At 42.6% G+C, this 23429-nt stretch overlaps 1 protein-coding gene and 1 long non-coding RNA gene across 3 annotated transcripts in view; one reads left to right on the top strand and one right to left on the bottom strand.

Annotated features, from left to right (window-relative positions):
* The first annotated feature begins 21 nt into the window (after positions 1 to 21).
* LOC138413464 (uncharacterized) lies at positions 22 to 3793 on the top strand. The gene is made up of 2 exons (XR_011245805.1): positions 22 to 1302; positions 1516 to 3793. It is a non-coding gene; the product is annotated as an uncharacterized lncRNA (long non-coding RNA).
* Positions 3794 to 7541: 3748 nt separating this feature from the next.
* The window catches only part of bsnb (bassoon (presynaptic cytomatrix protein) b), a 56521-nt gene continuing 40633 nt past the window's right edge, over positions 7542 to 23429 (bottom strand). For both annotated transcript variants that reach the window (XM_020101487.2, XM_069536686.1), the window contains exons 5-13: positions 16071 to 22400; positions 12487 to 14581; positions 11261 to 12117; positions 10855 to 10972; positions 10620 to 10766; positions 10359 to 10414; positions 10095 to 10210; positions 9509 to 9712; positions 7542 to 8561 (exon numbers count right to left, since the gene is read on the bottom strand). In XM_020101487.2, the coding sequence (XP_019957046.2) occupies positions 10374 to 10414; positions 10620 to 10766; positions 10855 to 10972; positions 11261 to 12117; positions 12487 to 14581; positions 16071 to 22400 (9588 nt within the window). In that variant the 3' untranslated portion in view covers positions 7542 to 8561; positions 9509 to 9712; positions 10095 to 10210; positions 10359 to 10373. The remainder of the gene's footprint in view (positions 8562 to 9508; positions 9713 to 10094; positions 10211 to 10358; positions 10415 to 10619; positions 10767 to 10854; positions 10973 to 11260; positions 12118 to 12486; positions 14582 to 16070; positions 22401 to 23429) is intronic.

The following is a 23429-nucleotide window of genomic DNA, read 5'->3' as shown; positions in this document are numbered from 1 at the left end:
GCAGCGTGGAGGTGTATGATTTGTTTCGTCTTTGTTGCTCTAAGTCTTAAAGTCCTACTAAGCCACATTAATGCAAGCCACAGTCGCAGCCCGGATTTTTGGGTTTACTGTGGTATTGATGGATGTGAACAGGACTTTAGAGTTTTCAACTCCTTCTTTCGCCACATTAAACGGACGCACCTTCAGTATTTTCGGACTGGAAGCCCACCAAGTGGATGGAGTACGACGCCTTCTTCTCGCTCTCTGGGACAGGAAACATTTGGTGTGTCCGTTTTTGCCAGCTGTAGCACCCCTGCAGCGGACAGCACTGTGGCTGTCCCACCTGGTGCCTCTCTACCTGAACCGTCACAGCAGCCTGACGCTGTCGGCCGCATTGAATCCGTAAGTCTCCACAGTTCCATTCGTTTTGACCTCTGAGGGCCTATCTCGCCAATTAATTTGCTCTCTGTGTGATGCTGACTTGTGTAAAGTGTTTTGTTTTATTTTATTTTATTTCCCACATACAATGGTGTATTCAAAGCCTGGCTTCCTTGAATCCATACCGGGAATGCACGCATTAATCAGGAGTAGGCTATATGACCTTCTTTTTACAGTCTATATGACACACTTTCTCTTTCATATACAGTAATTGTCTTCAGTGAATGCTAAGTTACCTCCGTAACACGACGTTATTCACGTGAAACGCACATAATTGAACGAACTTCACACTTACCTTGGGAAGAGACGATAGAGCTGCTCAGGTCCAAGACCAGTGAGGCAAATGTGGGATTAAAATAATTTTTTCCCCTCTCGTGCGTCCTGTTCCTCATCAATTAGTCCGTATTATGGCACGCTTTTCTCCATAAGGAGAAATGGGACAAAATGTTTTCAACTACTGTAACGTTATACAGAGGGCAATAATTGGAAACATTTTCTCATAGACTGTATTATTTACGTGCTTTAGTTCATTTAGTTTTTAGTTGTAAACAAAGTAGTACCCAGTAAAGTTAAGGTTACCTCGGTAATTAGAGCTGGGTACTTACTTGCTGAATAATAACACTGCTGTCTGAGTCAATTTTACACACTCATTGTTTGTTGTAGTCTAATTTATAATCTTGAAAAAAAAACAAAAAACACTTCACTGTAAGAAAAACAAAAAAACAACAACAATTCACATCAACCCTGATTGTGTCTATCTACTCTTACTTTTATCACTTTCTGAAGGAGCAGGCTGTTGCTGTGACATCCAGAGCCAGACCTGATATTGCTAGATCTGCAGCGGCATTCGCCATCAGTGTCCGGGAACAGTGCCACTTGTCACAGGTAAATTTGTCTTGATGGACAAATGCTTTAATGGTACTATTGATATCGTATAATAATTCCTTGATACAATGTTTATAAAAAAATATAATTACTGTAATAATTCCTTTCTATATTTCAATGTTAACTATGGGCCTGTTAGCAATAATTATATGAGGGGAATATATATGTGTATATATATATATATATTTTTTTTTTTTAAATATATTTTCACAGAGAACTGTCAACAGCGTCATCTCGGGGGTGCAACAGTACCAAGCTGCTCTCCTTGACACACTAAGGGAGAGAATCAGAAGGGTGTTTGAAGAGAATCCAGAGACAACTGCTCAGCTCCAAGATGAGGCTTTGGCTACTTTTGATACATTCACGGATCCTTTCTCAACCACAGCATATGGACAGAATAAAACTATCCGGGAACTATTCAATCCAGTCAACCCAGAGGAAGTTGTGATGTCCCAGAAGATTTGTTGGGTAAAGCGTGGTCCTTCAAGGGTCATGGCCTTAAGAAACAAAAGTTTTTACTATGTGCCACTCATTCAAAGTCTCAAGCAGTTACTGACCAATTCTAGAATCTTCACAATGTTGACCACTGTACCACAAAGAAGTAGAGAGGGATTCTTGTATGATTTTACTGATGGAGCCCTTTTTACATCCCACCCCTTATATTCTCAAAGGCCAAATGCATTGCAAATACTATTGTACACCGATGAAATTGAAATATGTAACCCTTTAGGCCCCCATGCCTCTGCAAATAAATTATTGATGTTTTATTACACTTTAGGGAATATTGATCCAAAATTTAGGTCCAAGTTGGCTGCTATAAGACTCCTTGCTATTGCCAAGGGAAATGATATTTCTCAATGCAGTGTTGATGTTATACTAAAAAGAATCCTAAAAGATCTGACACTTCTTTACAATGGTGTTAGGATTGAAACCCCAAATGGTGAAATTGAGTTGTTTGGTGCGGTGATAGCCTTATGTGGAGATACACTTGCCCAACATGACCTTGCTGGGTTTAAACAAGGTGTTGGTTTTGCTTATAGCAAATGTAGACATTGTGAATGCTCCTTTGATGCTATGCAAAGTATTTTTGAGGAGAATAAGTTTGCTGAAAGAACTTTGGAAAAGCACATCAGGCAATGTCTTGAAATAGACAAAGCAAGCACAGAAACATTGAAAGCATCCCTCAAAACCACTTACGGGATTAACAGAAGAAGCAGGCTAGTTGATTTTCCAGCATTTGACCTGATCAAACAAACTCCACAGGATATAATGCATGTAATTTTTGAAGGTGTTGCCCCAATGGAAATAAAGCTTGTGTTAAAAAACCTGATTCTGTCAGGACATATAGAATTAGATGAGATTAACTCAGCTATTATAAATTTTCCTTACTCACCTCTAGATATACGAGATAAGCCATGTCCTATTAGTGTCAGCACTTTAGCTGCTAATGACAATAAAATAAAACAGTCATGTGGACAAATGTTAATACTTTTGAAAATACTACCTTTCATTTTGAATGATATGGACAGTGAGTATGTCAAATTTATTCTCAAATTAATTCAGATTGTTCAAATTATCCTTGCTCCTGTTATTTCATTAGAAACTGTATTGCGGCTCAGGCACATGATTGAGCAACATCTGCATCAGTTCAAAGAGCTTTTTTCTGAATCCAATGTCATTCCCAAGCAGCATTACATGCTCCATCTACCTAGCCAAATCATATCTTTTGGTCCTTTAGTAAGAAGTATGTGTATGCGATTTGAAGCTAAGCATAGCTATTTTAAGCAGTGGGCTTCCAAGTTAAATTTCAAAAATGTATGTAAATCGCTTGCAAACCATAATCAGTTCCTTGAATGTTGTCAAAATGAAATAGGCACTGAGCATCCAATTTTTGCTAGTGAAAGAGAATCAGGGCCTGTCTCAGCTGTCAAAAATGTTGATTATGTTAAAAGAAAAGTCAAAGATTTTTTAGGCATAGAGGTCATGCAATCTGTTGTCTCTGTGAAATGGTACATCCTCAATGGAAATAAGTACATAAGTGGGAAATCTATGATTATTGTAGATGTAGATGGTGCTTTCCCAGTGTTCGGACTGATTAAAGATATCTTTGTGATAGATTCCTCTTTAGTTGCTTTTGAGTACCAACGTTATGAAACACTGAATCTGAATCCAGAGTTGCTGGCATATGAGGTGGCAGTTCCCAATGTTGCCCAGGCTACAGAATTTGTAAAAGAACTAATTGACTGCATTTCCTATTTTCCAGTTAGTTTCAAAGACAATACCTTTGTTCCAATAAAATACAGTCTTTGTGACATTATTGCCCACAGACAATAATCTGGAGGAACAATAAGTACTGTATGTATGGGTGTATCATACCATACACATCATGTATTGTGTTGGGTGAACCCAGTTTGCCTGTTTTCTGTTTGCTTTGCCAGTTTTGTGAACATCATCAGCTTGAAGTCAGAGAAATAAACTCTGTTTTTCAGATGCTTTTTGTGTGACTCTTGAATCAAGCAAGTTGAGTTTGTTACTGAATCTTAAAACAAGATTTATTTGAGGAGACTTTGGGTAAAAGATGTAATTTATCTTATTTTAACAGTTATTTACCTCATTTTAAGATTCCCTGCCTATTTGAGACAAAAAAGACAAGGTTTGCTTGATATAAGATTGTAGTGTAAAGTTGAACACTTAAAATAAGAAATTAACTCTTAAAACAAGACAAATTATCTAACACTTCTAAATCTAAGTTTTTTTTTCTTGGTAAGAACCAAATAATTTGCAGTGTGTTCTTGAAAGACAAGACATGATAGCTGCCCGGTACAACTGTGTCTATAAATCAGCATCGAATGAATAACAAATGGTGTAGTACTGCACTGAAGGAGGACTTCATTGATTTTATACATCAAAGTCTGGAGAGTACCACTGCACATGTCTATAAAAGTCTTCAGACGCTCCAGAGGGCGATGAGTCAAGTCTGATGAATTGCCTCAGATGATGTCACTGGAGTCAGTGGAAATACACAGGAATCAAACGGTCTGGTTCAAGATCATTGAAACACTGTTTTTAAGACCTTTGTGTTTTATCACATAGTTGTAGACATGAAAATTGGAGGAGGATAGTTTGTGAAGAATGAAAAAAAGAGTGTGAAGTTCTAATCCCACTTACCACATCCACACATTTCAACAATTGCTGCATTATATAACAAAAATACGTGTAGCTCCTGCCACTCAAAGTGCTTTGCCATTCACCCATTCACACACACACTCACCCAGGGCATCTATGTGCAGCACTTTCTCTATCAGACATCACTCACACACTGCCAGCACAGCAACCAGGGGCAATATGGGGATCTGTATTTTGCCCAAGGACACTTCAGCATGTGGAACGGGTAAGACTGAGATTGAACTGCCACCCTTCTGGTTGGTGGACAACCCGCTGAACCTCCTGAGTCACAGCTGCCCCCCCAAAATGCAGAAAGCACCAGTTCCGAGAGGCCTATACACCTGTGTGGATCAGTGAATCCTGCGTTTTCCCACCAGTTGAAGCCTACATGGAGAAAACATCTGTAAGATTTATCACTTTGTTATATCGCATTCACTGAAACTAAAAGCTTTTCTCTTCTTTCAATTAAAGTTAAGCTGTATTTATAAAAATGGGGCGGCAGATAAATACTAAACGAGGTAAGAATAAAAAAAGAGAGAGAGCGATAATATAAAGTGATCTTTTTTCTCTTTCCCTGACACACACATACACACCTCACACCTCCATCTCTCCCTAAGCATTGGCAAAACACTCTCCTCTCACTGCTCCTGCCTCCGTACCACCCACACTGGGATAAGTCATCGCCGCTTCAGCGTGTAAAGCCAGGTTTTATCTAAACAGTCATGTTGCCTTCAAGGCCTTATTCATGATCTCTCCTCTGTCTGCAGCAAAGATACTACACTGCAAAGAAAAAAGGTGACACACACATTCACAAAGACAATCACTGCAATATATTCATTTTCTTTTTATTCTTTTCTCTGTTTGGAAATTGCAGGGTCAATATTTTTCATTAATCACATTACTTGACATGATGCACCAAAATTTACTCTGTTTACAGGAATACATTGAATAGAACACAAGGTTTCACAATGGATACACGACTGACGTTTTGCCCATTGCACTTACAACAGTGAATGACATTTTCCAGATTTTTTTTTTGTGTCTTTTTTTCCAGCTTCCCATAATCCTCATCACCTTGCAGATCACACCCATCAAATTAAGGACCTCCAGATAGTCTGACAAAGGTTTTTCTTTTTTGTCTTGTTTTACAATACACAATATGTATAGAAACTCTACACAGACCGGATGTTTCTGAATATGTGTTTTTGTTCCACTGTTGTAAACAGTCAATATGAGTCAGCCACATACACTATGCTTATGCAATAATAGTAATAATCATCATCATTAGCTTTATCATCATCATCATCATTGTGGTAATAAATATTCTTTTTATACACAAAAGTTGGCAGCAAATACGGCATGGGGATGCACATGACGGCCGTACTCAGAACTCAAAAGCTGTACAGTAGAATGAGTTTGTATTTACAGTAAGAATGTGTGTCTGTCTGCCTTTCTGTCAATCCAGGCGGCTGCACTAAAGGATGTTTTGTCTCGTGCACCTCATATCGACCAGCTAGCACCTCCACCTCTTGTTCTGATGCAGCTCTCACACTGTTCAGCTGGAGGCACCGTTACGCAAACAAACCTCCATATTTATGGGTTTCGTCGAGAAGCAAATGCTATCAGTCAGGCTTGTGCTTTCCAAATGGCATGCCCTGATTTGTGAAAGGCTGGCTGAACATTTTGCTCATCAATATTCTCTTTGTTGGCCCGTGAAAGTTAAGGTTCAAAAACCTTAGTGAAATCATGCCTTACCTTTTTTTTCTCTTTTTTTTTTAAATTCAGGTACAAATTCCAAGAATATAAGATCAAATCATGCACCTTTCCAATGGCTTGGCTGCTGCTGAGTGTTCTATTCAACGATGAAATATCTGATAGTAGCATTCCATTGACCCCACAGGTTATACTGACACCCATTATGTACATTGACACGTATTAATGAGAAGTGCTGACCATCTGTATCACAGGTTTACAGCCGCATGGACAGTCACTGCAAGCCAAACACTGAGGAGCCCGGGTCAGCCAAAACGCACAAGGACTGAATGAGGGCTTACGAACAGCCAGACAAAGCCAAGCAAACCCATGCTTCAAAGCAACATGATGATGGACATTCAAAACCAACAGTCTACACAGTTTACCCTTTGGCAACAAGTCCCCCATGTGGGGTGTGAGGGGTGAGTATACACATGCCACAAAAATAAAAACAAATCTAGTTCAATATTCAAATTCATACAGACAAGTTGCTAAGTAAAAACATTTTCATGACCTCTTTTTTTTTTATTGTTATAGCTCATAATTTTGTTGTTTTCTTGTGAATACAATGATGATAATAAACTGTTTTCGGCTGAATCACTTCCAGGTTCAAAATGAGTCATTGCATAGAACATTTAAATTGATAATTGCTTAATCCTCTCCTTTATCTGTATGTATTTGTGTGTCTGTGTCTGTGTGTGTGTGTGTGCATGTGTATCTGTGTGTCTGTACATGTCTTTGCACAAATAGAGGCAGTGGGCCCAGCTTGTTAGTGAGATCATCTCGTTGGTGAATTGGTAACCACATTGATCTGCAGGTTAACAGGTCTGTTCGGTGGAGAACTCAATTAACCTTGGCTTTGAGGTGTAACTATAGGATGCAAAGAGTGTAACGTACAGTATGTGTGTGTATGCATATGTGTTTGCAAGAGACACAGAGAGAGAGAGAGTCTGTGTGTGTTCGTACCTGTCTTGCATGCTCTAATGCATTTGCACAAAACATGCATGTCTGGACACGGTACTGTGGTTGTAAACCCTCTGACAAATTGTATTACGGCTATTTATCGACACAAGTGTTTGATAAGTTCCCTTCGCTAATTGAAACAATATGTATACCATTGTGCTATATACCATTTTCTGCATGCTATTGCTTTTAAAAACCAACAAGCAAATCATTTGATGCAAGAAAACAGATTCAAAAAAATCAAAAGTGAAAAATATAAAGTTTTACCAAAGAAAAACACAGAACAGCAAAAAAGAAGAAGAAAAGAAAGTCACTAGAAAGTGATTCATAAATACACAAAGGACAAATTTACATCGTTAGATCTTTGATTTGTTTTATGTACATACAATATACAGTTGTGTAAAAAGAAATGCATGGTGATATGGACGATTTAAAACATATGAGGTATACAGGTAAAAAGATGTACCGAATAAGGCTCTTCCATTTAATAAATATCAGGCAAAAATAACAAGCAAAAAGATGAGACAAACAATAAAACAGATAAAGTCCCAGAAGTCTCCGGGGCTGACGATAACGATGGCTTTGCGATGGCTAATAAAGAGCCGTGGCCACTCTTTCATTTGGTCCTCTCATCTGTGTGAATCTCACACATTTGTGGGCACACTGGTAGTAAATCCTTTCCCCTAAAACTAAAGCTAATGACTAGTGGCATCTCATAGGTGGTGAAAAAAAATGGGCTTCTTTTTTTTTCAGGTTTTTTAAATATTTGTGCGTGCATTCTTGTGTCCACATTTACACAACGCATTCTGTAGACATAAAAAAAAACGAAAAGAGGACAAAATAAAAACACATTCAAAGAAAGGGCAAAATTCCCTATACTGGAATGTACTGCAGAGACCAGAGAAACCAAACATTCAAGGGTTGTAGTGGAGTCATAAGGTTAGTTGTCATTGCCGTGATACATCTTGTCTTCTTCAGGTATGCGACATCCCTGTTGGTTAAGATTGGTATCTTTGGTGCAAGGAAAACCTATGGAAAATCTTCTTTCTTTTTATTTATTTCTTGCATGAAAAGACTCTGAGGGGATCAACGTAGAATCAAACATCCTCGCCAGGAGTCCTCAAACATGAGCTGTGTTCCATTGAAATCCCTGTAGAGGGCGCTGCGAGGCTTCTATGTTGAGTTGTTTTAAAGAGGGGCGTGCGCCATAAGAACTGAATTCTTCCCATCATATCCAGGTGTCTCATTTACTAGGCCTTTTACTGTCATATAGATCCCAGGAGTCTTCTTTCTAGAAGAGGAGGGGGAAGCAGGATTCAAGTCCTCCTTCCCCCACTCTCCTCCGCTTCACTGCATCCTTATAAGCCTTTGTTGTCCTCCTGAAAAATAAACAATGAAGATGAGAATGTTAGCAGACTAAAATTAATTTTTAATACACGACCAGTCCCACTGCAAACACAAGATATAATGCTGCAACATACATTAAACCAATATGGAAAAATGATACAAAATGTATTTTAAAATGATCTGGGCCTCTATTAAATTCAGTGTGTTTTGCAGGGATTGTTACACAGCACACTGACACAGGCCAACGCCTTCATATACCTGCATGTTACAGCTCTTCCACCCTACTCCCCCTTTCTCACAGCCTCCCTGGTATTGGCAGTAATCCACTAGGCTGAGCAGGCTGGCCTGCTGCTCAAAGAAGCATTGAGTCGGGTTTATGTCCACATTCCCCCCCACAATCCTCAGACTGGTCAGAGACACAGAGAAGACTGATGCGGCTATTGATATTTATCCAAGTGTAAATTTAGACATAACAGTTGAATGAAAGTCCTTTATTCAAATGTGTCACTACTTCATCCTGTGCAAGACAAAACATGTGTTTTGACAGAAGCTAAACAAAGTGAAATCTGCTTTGTTTTCGCTTCTGCAGTTCTGCTCCATTGAGCAGAATTAGTGCATTGGTCCATTCTTCCATGTAACGAGCGAGGCTTACCGTGAGTCATGTTTCTGTGTGGCTGCATGTGCTCTTGTCCCTGTGTGTCTGTGCGTGTGCGACATTAAAGCCAAGCCACAGTTAGCCATCTCAGGCTAATTATAGCCCAGTGTGCTTGGCCCAGATTATTACAAGTGTGTGGAGTCAGAAGGTAAAGCGTACTAGTGCTGACCTCCCATATTCTTGGCTTTGGCCTTTCACCTCTCCAACACAAGGTTCAGGCTGGCTGTGTTCCGGCACAGCAATCAACCAATGACCAAAAAGGCTGAAGTAAACAAACACAAAACTAACAATGAAAAACAGATGATATAATTGTCAGTTACTTACCACTGAAGCTTTGCAAAGTCTCCACGGTCATCATTCTGGGACTATAGTTGTGCAAAGGCATCCATTTACTTCCAGGCCTCCTCAGGCCTCCGCTCATGTCTTGTAACATTGTGCTGACGAAGCAATCACCCTCATTTAATTCACCTCAATCGTGTGCTCATGTCTGGGGATTCAGTGCTGACAAGGCATCCTTTGTTTCCAGCTCTGTTCAGTAATTCGGGGTAAGGGAAAGGTACAGCGGATCAGTCCAAATATACCCTCACAGCATTTTTGAGAGTCATCACTTCACTTGAGTTTCCTCTTTATGCAAACAAACATGGTCTATGCTAATCTTTGAAAATAGCCAGCTGATATAACATTTAATCAATAAATCAAGGTGTGACAGCATTCTATGATTATGGTGTACAGAGTACTGGAGTTCATGAAATAATGAGGGGACATGGCAAGTATCATCAGCTATCAACAGCATATATACAACAAGTTACTGCATTTGTATCATACGGAAAAAGTGCAGCAGAAGTGAATAAACACATTTTTTTAATTAAATTGTGAAAATAAAATGAAGACAGGTTTTAGAGATACTCACTGATGCACTCAGATTTCTCTTCCTTTATTTCCTGTTATGTGAAATGTATTTAATGCAGTGTCATAGGTTTTTCAAGAACAAATGTACCAATCCATCTAATTTCAACTCTGCATACCCTGAAAAAAGCACAGTTGATTCAAAGATTAACAAGTGATGGAATACAATTCTTAACTTCTGATGATAAACAGACTGCCAAGATTGAGATCTAAATCAGATTAAGTTGCTAAAGCCTTTAGCTCTCTTTAAAAAGTTGATTTCACTTACCCTCCACTTATCACTTCACCACAATGAAGTGAACTTCTTTCCAAGTCCAGACAAAGCTGTGAGTGACAAAGGTAGAAGGCAGTTAGAGGCAACGAAACAACCCTAAACAAAAGAGTGAATTGAACATTCAAGCAATTCCAATATGTTAATTGTATTTTCATATACGTATTCAACTTTGAAAACTAAGACGTTAAACATTTGCTATGCTTAATTATAAACTGTAAAGAAAGTTCTTAAACATTTATTTATATATGAACATACCATCTCCAAGTTTTCCCGCCTGCTCTGCCGCCCCTCCCTGCAGTATTTTGGTCAGAACATTTTCCCCCTCAGCAGGTGGCTGTCCTGCTGCAGCTATGCCTATACCTCCGGGTTTGCTACCAATCCCAACAGGCGCAGCTTTGGAGCCTGAAAAAAACAAAAAACAGTGTAACCCTCACATATGTCATTTTTTGCCTGTGGTCAATATGTGGTGTATGGCAGAGCTGGCTCTTACCAATGCCCGTCAGAGGAGGTGTAGCTATTTTTGTAGGCTGAGGTGCTGTTGGAATTCCTGCTGTTGGTTTCATTCCCGTAGCTGAAGCTGCAGGTGCAGGTGTAGCATCCATCTTTGCCTGCAGAGAAATGAGCAGAGACAGAGATTTCTTTAATCTAACTTCAGATTCTATACTCAGTGCTTTATTTACCCTCCCTACTTATAGTGTATATAATGCCAACATCCAGTGAACTATTAAGACTTTTCTTTGACTTTATAAACCAAAAGCATTGAAGAAACAATTGTGTGTGTTTTAGGCGGTTCAAATTAGAAAATACCACAACATAAGATTTCCATCACCTCATTGAAAACATTATGTTGTTATTGCTTATATAGATAACGTAAAACTATGCTTAATGTCACTCACTGCTGTGGTAGCTGTTGGCCCAGTTGCAGACCCGACTCCGGGCTGGCGTCCCTGAGGTAGGGTTTGGCCGGATTTGGGATGCTGCTGTGCTGGTCCAGCTCCTGCAGCAGTTGTGTTGGGCTGGCTGGTCGGAGGGGTCTGATTGTGTTGCAGTGGTGGTTGTTGCTGTTGTTGTTGTTGCTGTTGTTGTTGTTGTTGTTGTTGTTGTTGTGGACCCTGCTGCTGGGCTGGTTGGGTGCCATTAAGTGGTTCAGAGCCTGGATGTCTCCCAGACTGACCCTGACTTCCTGACCGTTGCTGACCAGCATGGCCCGGAGGGGGCTGCTGCTGTGGTTTAAACCCTGCTGCAGAGGGATCCTGCCTCTTGGAGGTTGTACGATCTCCTTGCGGTCTCTGGGTCCTTCCTCCAGTACCGTGGTGATGACCAGAGGCGGTATCACGAGAGAAGTCGCCTGAGTTCCGGGGGCTTCCCTGGGCAGAACGGGAGTCTGGAACGCTCCTCCTTTGTGCAGAAGAGGAGCCTCTGCCTTCAGAGCGACCAGAAGGGTCTTTGGGGTGTGTCCTGGAAGACCGGGAGGACCTTGGATCCTCCGAGGAGTGGCGAGAAGAGCTGTGTCTGGCAGAGCTGCTGCCGTGGTGACGGTGGTCCCGTGACGACGTGGAAGTGGATTGGCGCTGTTGACTGTATTCCTCCTGAGGACAGTATTCCTCGGGAGGTTCATCATAATCATGGTAGGTGGGTTTACCACGCCTACCTGTGGATGAATGACTTCCACTTCCGTGATGTCTTGAGCGATCAGAACGGGCCTCCCGTGGCTTCTCAAACCAGTCAGTTTCCTCTTGGCCCAGGTGATAGGCTTTTTAAAACCAAAACAAACATCATCAGTCAACTGTTTTCACATGTTGCGAGGAGAAGCATGCAGAGCGAAAGCCATGCAAAATAACTTGGAAAACATGCTCCTCTTCCAGAGCCATGCACGGATTTGAGGTATCCAGCAACAACAACAAAAAAAGAAAAAAACAGAGGACATCACAACACTGAAAAAATATGTATGAAAAACAGGCATATTTGGCTCTATGAAATTAAACAGTCCATAAAAAAAGAAGCACAAAAAATAATGGAGCTCTTCTCAAACTTCCATACCCGGCATGCAGAGTGTTTCCACCACACTTTAATGGATAGAAGAACGAAATTAATTCAATACAAATTATTCAGCACCAGTTACCTTCACTGTCAGAAACAGCACAGTGCATGTCATCTACAAGGTAAGGGTCATCTGGTTTATAGACATGACTCCTGGGCAGGTCCTTCTTGTGGTGGTCCTGCACGTCTGGCAATGAATGGCTGGAGCCATACTGATTCCTCACATCATGGGCTTCCGGTATTGCAGCAGTTCTTCCCATGCCTACAGGCTTCCCAACAGGACTAAGTGGGCTCTCCTCTTCTGAATTTTGGTTGCGCATTGGAGGCCTTCCACTGCGACTACCTCTCTGAGACCGCTCCATGGCATCTCTTTCGTAAGATTTACTCCTGTGGCCTGTGGCATCTCTGGAGGAAATCTTGTCCATGCCATATCCAGTAGACCTAGACCTTCCAGAGCTATACATGCGGTCCTCTTCCTCAAGACCCTCACGACTGGTGCCATAATATTTCTGCTGGTCATACGTGTTTTTCTTCATCCCGTAGGTCATATCGTCTTGAATCTTCTTGGATCTGGATACCACCGTACAACTGCCTCCTGTTGATGTTGTCATTGTGTAAGAGGCAAGGTCAGACTCCACATCCCGTGCTTCCTCAATTGGGGAGAATTTAGAGATCTTCTGCTCCATGCCCTGCTTCCTGTGCTTACTGCGTTTAGAGGAGACTACAGCAGGGGCAAGATTCTTGGGTGTGAGTTTGTGGCTACTGGGGGTGCTCCGTGATGGGTGCTTATAATCATCATAGTAATATGAAGAGCCTCCACTCACTGTGGTGGCGGTACGACTGTCTACTGTGCTTTGGTAACCTGTTGATCCTGTAGGTCTGCCATAAACATCGACAGGCTCATCTTCAGGCCTACCATAGGAAGTCCCTCGGGCAGGGCCGTTTTCAGTGCGATACCGCCCTCCAACAGGATGACCTAAAGCATCAGTGGGCTGGTTAGTGTTGTCTTTTGTCAACTCACTGATGTCATCAATCATGACGTAGTTCCTTGGAATATTCTGCTCCAGGTTTGAGGTGTAGAGACCATCTGAAGCATAAGCAGAGGTGGGACTGTCTACAGAGTGAGTCAAACCAGGCTCAGGGGGGCGGTACTGTCCATAGGCATTGCTGTAGACTGCATTGCCAAAGTTGCTATCTGGAGCGGATGTTGCCACTGACACTGCTGGGTTGCTGATGACCTCGTAGTTGGTTGGGAGCTTTTGCTCAAGGTCTGCCAAAGATGTTTGCCTTGGTCTTTGATGTACTGTAAGGATCTCTGCCTGGGGCTGGTAGGGGAGGCCAGGTTGGTACGAGCTGTGGCTGGGGTAGGGAAGACTCTGGCCTGGCATGGGCTGACCAGGCTGATGGAAGGCCTGGTGACCATGCTGCTGCATGTTAAGGTCAGTCTGGTAGGAGGACTGGGCATACATGCGGGAGGGATATGTTCCCTGATTCTGGTAGCCAGGGCCTGGAGGGGGGTGGGGCTGGAAAGTTCCAGGCTGAGGTGCAGAGGATGAAGGGTACTGGGGAGGTTGAAAGCCGATCTGTTGGTAAGCTGCACTTGGCTGCTGTGTTGATGGTTGACTTTGTGGGTATGAATAAGACATGTAAGATGAGGTTGAGGGATACTGAGGGGCTGCATTGAGGTCATTAGGAAACTGACTCAGTGGTGCAGTGCTGGGCCTTGTCAGCAACCCATTTGCATCAAAGGTTCCTGTTGCAGCTGCAATCCTGAGATTATTAAGCTCACTATCTGACATGTAGTCACGAGCATCACCCATACATCTCAGGTAAGCCAGCTCTCTCCTCTCTCTCTCCTTCACCATGGTCTCCTTACGTTGGGTGATGCCTAGCTCCAAGTAACGCAACTTGGCATCAATCTCTTTCTCTTCTTCCTCCAGTTCAGCCTGTTGCTTGCGGAGCTTTGATGACTCTTGTTCCACAGCTTTCAGTTCACTCAGCAAGCCGGCCTTGGTGACTCCCTGAGAGGGTCTGGGTAGTCTCTGGGGCATGCCAGGAGAGCTGTACATTTGTGCTGGAGTAACGATGGGGAGCGGAGTTTCCTCTGGAGGGGGGCTGGGGAGAGTCCTCTTTATTTTCCTCATCAGAGAGTTCTGCTGCTGCTGCAGGGAGACCATCTGCCAGGAGAAACAGATATACATCAGGAAACACTGAGCTATAAACAGAATGGGTTTATGTAAATTAGACTCATTACTGTATAGTGGGAACTCAAACAGGGTCTGCAAATTTAGTTATCCCAAGACCTAAGTAAAAAGCTATGCAGCCTGATATGTTGTCAGACTACTTATTGCTAATTGACCTATGTAGTATGGGAGCATTAGCTCCATCAATAGTTAAATTAACACTGACTGATTTTGATTTTATAGTATCAATTAAAATGTTGTTTAAATAAAGACACTAATGGACCTTTTTGATTCAAATGGAAGCAGCAGTCAACAAAGTCAACATTAAGAACCTTTATTATTTAATAATACTGCAAGTGAAAACACTAGGGGGTAGAATTCATTTTACATGTTATAATTTTTAATTGTTCATAATGTTGTAAAATTATAAATGTCAGAATAATTTCAAATTGAAATAAAACAAAGAAATAGTAGCTTTTCACGAGTATAATGAAACAATTGTGTTTTGAGTCTTTGAATTTCCTTTAAATGCTTTTTCAAACATTTCTTAATTTTCCCAGTGCACCTCTGATCAAAGACCGACTCTCTTCCTTATGAATGCTAAAAAAAATATTTACATGCCATGCAGGTAAGTAAGAACAGTCAAACATTACAAACTACAACATTACTTAAAAACCCATCTATGCTATTCTGCTACTTACAAAATAGTTGTGTTGAGTAGATCCATTGAGATTGTGGTTAGTATCCACAAGAGAACCATGCAATAAGTGCCACCATTAAAGATTCGAGGTGTAAATGTGGGAAAATCTGAAAGCTGATTTCTATGTTTCCTACTCAAGACTAATTTTGGTCTGAGTGCAGAGCAATAATAATTTATTTTGACCAGCTGCTAACAATCAGTAAGATAGCAAAGCACCATCAGGGTTGCTCCACATTGCATCTCCCCCTGGCAACTCTTTAGGCTTGGCCAAATATAGAAGACAGTGAGTGAGAGAGAGGGGGGGGGGGTGTAGACTGAAAGAATAGAAAGGTAGAAGATAAGGGAGGCGATAAAGGAGAAGAGGATGATGGGAAAATCTTTTCTGGCAAGACCAGCTGCTCTCATGAGAACATGCTGTCACTTTGTTGACGCCAGATCCTGTCCACATGAAGCACCCTGCATGTACATATATTTGTTTTATAATTAGTTATTTCTGCCATCTACATTATTACATATTGTAAATTATCAGCAAATACATATATTTTGTTTCAAGAGGAAACGTCTCCATGGGAGCCCTAGGACATTATACGATTTTTGTTTTTATAGTCCCCTGTTTAAGCTTTTATTTATGCAACATGCACTGTATATGTTTTTGAGGAAACAACATTACATTTTCTAAGGAGGTTGCATTTCTAAAACATTGATATTTCTTCTGAATATATTGTTGGTAAGCATTCATACAAGTGGTACATTTTGCTTAATGAAAAATGGATGGTTTCATACCTGACTGTTGGATAAAGCTTGCTGATGATATGGTGAGAACCTGTTCTTGGCAGGATCCTCTGATGTTGGGCTGAGAGGCTTGGGATCGGACATGGAGCGCTGCACACTTTTTATGGGTCTTGGTAGAGTCTGGTGGCGTTGAGGTGATTCAGCAGTGAAGGCCTTCTGCTGGGGTGTAACATGTGCCTTGTTGAGTTTCTCCTGGGATGCGAATGTTGTCTCTAACATACGATGAGGGGACAATGGAGATACAGGCGAGTATAGCACCTGGGGAGATTTGGGGGGGTGGCGAGATGGAGACTCATTTTGTTGCTGCTGATAGCCAATTTCCAGGGGGTCTGGCTTCCTCCTCTCAAACTTAGCAACTCCTTGGAGTCTAGGAGAGGCTTGATCTGATGTGTTTGCACCTACGATATGCAGACTGGTGGAGTACGGACTGATAGTTGTAGGGACACTCAGTTGAGGGGTGACCACACCCTGAGAATGAGACTCTGGTTCTGTCTGGCAGGCCAGACTCTCTCCTTTGTGGGTTCTTTCAGGGGCGGCTATATAATGTAATAGGTCAACTTTTGAGGTCTCTGCCATGGTTATGTGGATTGCAGGTGAAATCCTGCCTAGCTGGTCTGACTCTGTCTGGCATGAGGAATCATTTGTGGTCTGGATAGCTATACTTGCAGAAGCCACTTTAGATAATGCTTCTGATTTAGTCTCACCGCTGGATTCAGAGTGTTTGGATACACGTGATCGCCTGCGCCTCACTGGTTGCTGGTCCCATTCTCCCTGGTCCTCCTCATCAGTCTGCACACTGCAGTCCGCAATACGCCTTGTTCTCCTACGCCTGTTCATGAATCTGTCCTCACCATCTTCGTCATCTGTTTGAACACAGCTGTCTGTAATCCTCTTCACTGAGTCCTCCTCTGAGCCATCCCTCAGCCGAGGCATTGAATTCTGCTTTTTCATAATCTTGGAATCTGCCTGTTTGTCGGTGCTCCTCAAAGACATTTCAGAGGCTGAACTATGAATAGGGCGAGCAGCCACCACAGCTTGGACGACATGTCCATCCTGCCAAAATTGAACACTCTGTCCTTCTTGTTGAATAACTCTACCACTCTGATCACATATAATGAAGCCTTGAGGGGCCCCTCCTCCAACCACTACCCCTTGAATAGCACCCTGGGCAGATGTAGCTGCTGCTGCCGCTGCTGCTGAGGCTGCAGCTGCCTCTGCTGCTGCAGCAGCAGCTGCTGTCTCCACTGCTGCCGTCTTTTGCCTCTTCTGCTCCTCCAGTTGCTGCTGGAGCTGCTGCTGCAGAGACTGAATTTGTTCAAGTTGCATTCTTTGCTGGGCTAGTTGTTCTCGTTGCATAATAAGTTGTGTCTCCCGCTCTGCTTGTTGTTGATGTAGTACTTGCTGTTTGATTGTCTGCAGTTCTTGAATCTCACGCTGAACAAGTAATTGTTCTTTTTCTCTGTGGCGCTGGAGCTCCATGCGATCTCTTTCAAGTTCCTCGTGTAGGCGCAGCTGCCGTACCTTTTCCAGTTCAACTCTTTCTCGCTCTAGCTGCAGCACATGCTCTTGTTGCTGACTCAATTTCTCATCTTCCTTACTTTTCTGTGCATCTATAGGAGGAGAAAGTTTGGAAGTCTGTGCTACGGTAGTACCTTGGGGTGTCACTTGTTGGCCCTGTGGCAAAACTAATGGTTGCTGTTGACTGATAGCTTGAACTTGAGGATGGGTTTGAGTCAAAGATAAAGGTTCAGTTTGAGCAGGTAACTGCTGTGGCTGCATTTGACCCTGCACTGGCTGGACAGTTGGATGTTGGCCTTGAGCATGAGAAAGAGCTGCAGCACATTGATTGTGGTCTATTTGCTGATCTGCTATGGTTTGCAAACCAGGTGCTGGTAGATTTTGTGCTCCTAAGTGTGCTGCTGGTTGGCTTGGTGGCATAGGGGCAGCAGTTTGTGGTGCAACAGTAGTTAAAGGCTTTCCAAGATACATTGGACTTTCTTGGTGTGAGCTGCTTGCAGCAGTCCCACTTCCTGATGGTGAAACTGAAGTAGAATACTGGCTCGGAGGAGGGTAAGAATATGGTCCCTGTGTGGACAGAGGCATTCTAGGAGTCACTTGAGGCAACCTGGTAAGACTAGCCAATGGTACAGCTGTAACATTTGTAGGGTATGGTCTGTAAATTCCTCTAGGCATGGGTAGCAGAACAGAGGAAGGCTGTGTGGTAATTGGCAAGGTAGAGGCGATAGGAGTGTTAATTGTGGAATATATCATACCATCACCTCCCCTCATAGCAGCAGGGTACAAGGCGCGAATACTTGCTTGTCTAGCATTTATTAAGTTGGTAAGGGTTTGGCCATTTGCCGTTGGTCTACCATCTGGGCCATACAGTAGGTTTGCTCTTATTGACGCTAAGCTTTGCTGAAGATTAAGCCTAGCTAAAGGTCCACCCCTTCCAGCCCCATATGCTATCACTTCAGGGTTATTTCCATACCGGCTGCCAAAGTGGTCCACTGAGTTCAGAGCTGCACACATGTGACTAATTTCCCTGGCAGTGGTTGCACTGTACTGAGCCAGATTTGAGTCCTGTGCACCTGATAGGTCACGTGAAGTGTAGGCATAATCCGAATTAATATTTGACATGGAGCCGTATCGGCGAAGGGGTAATGAAGGGGCAGTAAAATCCCCTTGGTGACGCAAGTCTGTGTAAGAACCATACTGTGCTCCAATGCCAAGATATCCATCATAAGCCTGATTCATGCTGCTTAGATCTACTGCAAGACCTCCCTGGACATTGCTTGGATAGTGACCAGCATCAGTCATGGAAGGGAGATTATTGTCAGACATTGAGGGTTGTATTCTTCCCAAGGGTGCCAAAGGTGGTTGATATGGTTTATGTTCCTCTGTCACTCCTTGTGTAGCTTGAGGTGACTGGTGTTTTTGTTGGCTGTAGTGTGGTGGATGGGATGGGTGGGCTGCTTGAGAGGTTTCAGTGGTGGGGGGGGTTTTATCAGAGGATACTGTTGTAGGCTTCTGAGTGAATGACCCTGAACAGGATCCAGCAAAGGGCAATTTGTAAACAACATCACAACAAGCCACTTGGTTTTCTGGTTTAATCTGGCCCGTGAGATCCAAGACCTGAGGAGGGGGAGGAGGTTCCTCGCGTTTTACCAGCTGAGTCACTGTACCGCCCTGTGATGTGTTACTTTCATCAATTTGCACCATCATAACATGGGGTTTACCTGTGGACAAGTTCATTACTGTAGGCTTATTTTTTAGCTCTAAGGCAACTCCACCATAGATTTCATGGGGACCTTTAGAAGCAGGAGCCCCAGACACTGAAGGAGGAGCCGGGGGGGATACTCTGGGTATGGCACTCGTAGTCACTACAGACTGGTTACTGCTTGTCTGGCTCACTACAAGGTCTTTTTTCATTAGCAGTGGCTGGACCTGATTAGCTAAATTGTAACGAGCAAAGGAGGATTGTTGATGGTGCTGCTGAAGCTGCTGCTCAAGAAGTTGTTGCTGCTGCAGGAGCTTCTGCTGCTGTAATTGCAATTGTTGCTGTTGTATGCCTAGGTTCTCCAGACAGGCATCGATTTTGGGAATAGATGGGTCAGTAATCTGTGGCTTATTCTGGGTTAAACATACAGCTGATCCAACCCCCTGCCCTAGATCCACTCGATTTTGCAAAGGATCTCCATACACCACTGGCTGCTTGGATGGGGACATGAATGTTGAACCTGCCACTGTGACACTAACTGTGGTCGGTGTAGATACAGAGACATGCGGTTGCTCTTGGGCATTCAGGTTCATAATAAGTGGCTGCACTGCTGTGTGTCGACCAGATGCCTGCTCTGCTCCTAAAGAGTATCTTCTTGTGTCAGAGGCAAGGGATGTTAGGTCCATCCCCTGGTCTGTCATTATAATTGGGGCAGGCCTCACTGGGGTTCTCAAATCCACTACATTACTGCTCGGATGTGTTTGACCCTGACCCACAACCTTTGAAGTTCCTTGAATGTTTGAGATTTTACATAGAGATATATTTTCCATAGATCCACGACCATGTGCACTTGCGGTCACTGTGCTAATACCAACATTTACTTTTTCAAAACTTTGAACCATCTGTGAAGAATGTTTAGGAGACTGCTGCAATGGATACATTTGTGGTGATGTTGGAGAACTTGTTGAAGAAGGTTGGGAGCTATACAATGTTTTACAACTGACCTGTGTTGGTGATGACAAAGGGGAAGTGGAAGAATTTACAGTTAGTGGCTTTGCTGGACTAGTTGTTTCAGAACCTAGTGTTATTACCATCACTGGTGAATCTTGAGAGGACTGCTGTCGTGCAAGGCGTGGTGAAACTGCTCTTTGAGGTACCTGAGCTCCATGGGAGGCTGTAGCTGATGTAGGACCACCAGGCAAGGTAGGCAGCTGCCTACCACTTCCACCAGTAGGTCGCACAGATGGCATATGCGTTGGACTTTGTGCTGGGGAAGTGGTGGGGGAAATTGGGGGACTGGGACCTTTGAAAAGGGAGAAGACTTTGGAAGTTAGGGAGGATGCGCCAGAGTCAGCTGATGCCTGTGTTGGCCTCTGAGTGCCTGCTCTGCTGCCGGCAGGCGCTGTGCTACCTGTTTGTCGAGTTGTGGCAGTTTGACTGACTTGGGTTTTGGTTGTGCCAACTCCAACAACACCTTCAATTTTGGCACTCTGTGTCATCATCCTATTTTGTGTTTCTTTTGATAGATGCTGTGCTGCATGAATTCCTGGGATTCTTGGATCACATCCTGATGTGGAGAATGACATTGGTGCAGTAACTTGTGTTGGACTTGAGCCAGGGGTTAGGACAGCTCCTGCTTCAAGGTGTTGTTTACCATCAGCCTGAGAGGCACCTTTCTGCTGATTAACTGTTTGTCCTGTCCTCTGCATAAGCTGGGCTTTCTTCATCATCTCCTCATAAACCTCCTCTGCACTTTTTAGTGTTTTATCAGATGGTGACATTGCTGATGTCTTTTCTGTAGGAGAGTAGAGTGATGTGAAGGTTGGAAGGTTATATTCATTTCCTGTTTTGTAAAGCTTTCCACCAATCATCTCAAAGCCCTCTGCCTCAGAGTCCATAGATGGTGAGTATTCAGAGCAAGACGATCTGTGAAGCTCCTCCATCTCTGCAGCCTGTCTCAGTTCTTCTGTTGGTGATGCATCCTCAATGGGGGAAAGATTACTGGGGGGAGTTTTGGATCTTTCTCTGCGTCTCTGTGCCCGTAGCTCCTCTTTATCCCTTTTTGTTTTTCGAGCAGTACTTCTGATCCTCTGTTGCTCTAGATCTCTCATCTGCTCCTGTTCTCGAAGTAGTTCTTCCTCCTCTCTGAGCTCATCCTCCTCAGACGAGTCCTCTATTGTGGGCAGTAGTGGCCCATGAGAACGATGTCGTGCTTTTCTCTGTTGCTTTGCCTCTTCTAGTCTTGCCCTGCGACTAGGGCTACTGTCACTGTCGTCCTCCATGGATGATACAGATGTGGGGGATGTTCCAGATGTGTAGCTTGGAGTGGTGGCAGGCAGAGTTGATGAATATTCCCCCTTGGACCGCTCCTCTGGAGAACCAGTTAGACTCTCCATCTCTAGCTCTGGTTCTCGTAGGTCATGTTCGGTACTGAGTTCCATGTCTCGGTTGGTGTTATTCAGCTCAATAGTCTTAAAGCGTCGAAGACCTCCAGCCATCACAACATCTTCCTCTTCATTTGTATTGTATGCGCCCTCTGATCCCTTGGTGTCATCCTCAAAACTATTAGAATGGTGAGAGAGCCGTCGTCTCTCTTTGCTTACATCCCCACTGGTTTTATGTCCCTTTTTAGTCTTCTGGTTTCCATATTCCTCCAACTCTTCTTCATCAGCACTCATCTCCATGATTTGCCTCCTCATGAACTCCTCATCAGTTAAATCTTTATGTGACTTCTTTTGTCTTACTGGCAATGGTGAGAGACCACTTTCACTGCTGTCCTCCACATAATCATGGCGAAGCTTACAACTGAGGTCATCCTCTGACTCATCCCTTGCTGCATCATCATCAGGACTGTAGTCCCGGCCTTGTCCAACTGACAGTGAATGTGGCCTGAGCTTATGATCTGAGGATGTCTTTGACTCCAGCAGAGGCTTCATTGAGCTTTCTAGCTTGGTGATTTCTGAGGGGATGGAAGCGCCTCTTTCACTCAGCTTGATTCCTTCTTCTCGGATCTGGCCTGTGATTTCCCCATGAGAGCTGGAGATCCCATCTGAGGAGTATCCAGTGTCACTTAAACTCTGTGTACTTGATTTGTTGGAATCCTAAAGAAGAAGAGAAAGAGAGATGTTGGATTAAAAAAAGGCCAAATTTTTCCCCAAATCAACTCATGGTAAGATCTATTACAAGATCTATTACATGCCTGCATGTAACTACACACACATCAGCAGTGATATTTTCACGAACATTTTCAGATAATAAAGAGTAGAATGTATGTAATGGTCTTAATACAGATGAGACAGTCTCTAATACTAACATATTAGATAATATTTACATTGTAAAGAACAAACACTTATTCAAAAATACAGATTTAGTTACAATGTAGGCTAAAATCAACCCAAATATGTACTTTGTATTGTAATTTGGTTTCAGAAATAAGGCAAATTAGACCTGTATACAGATACCACAGCAAAATTTCCTTTTATTACATTTGTCATCATGAAAAGACAGCTAAAAAATCTTAAACTTTAAGTTGTATATATAAAAACAACATTCACAGCAGGATAATCAGTGTGCGAATACTAAATGTTATTATATTGATTTGGGTTGAGTTTGCCTTTAAATGTTTTGTACACAGAGATGAATAAATACACACTGACACACAGTGAATATAACAGACAGTTGAAGATACAAACACCTACAGACAAATGTCATTTGGTTACATGCTTGATTGCCATTTCTGATGCATTCTCCATTGCATTCTTCGAACCATTGAAGAATAACGAACATGCTTAGAATGCTAAAAATATCATCACAACGTGTCACATTTAAAAAAGAAAGCTTGCATTTAATACAAGTAAAATAAAAGTGTACAAATCAAGGTAGAAGACAATGATGATGATGATGATGGTGAAGAAAATTACCCTGAAAGGAAGTCATTTCAATAAAGGCACAATTATGTTATGATAAGGTACTAATCTGTAATAACTGCTATCACATTAGTAATAAGTACAAGCTGATCTTAAATTACTACTATCTAAATTTTATATTGCTGAGGGTAAACAATAAGATAAAAATGTTGATGGTATAATGATCTGGTGATTATGAAAAAGAAAAATAGGAAGAACAGTATT

This window comes from Paralichthys olivaceus, chromosome 2 (genome assembly GCF_024713975.1).
Source record: "Paralichthys olivaceus isolate ysfri-2021 chromosome 2, ASM2471397v2, whole genome shotgun sequence".
NCBI classification, from domain to species: domain Eukaryota; kingdom Metazoa; phylum Chordata; class Actinopteri; order Pleuronectiformes; family Paralichthyidae; genus Paralichthys; species Paralichthys olivaceus.
This window is presented reverse-complemented; position numbering and strand designations above follow the sequence as displayed.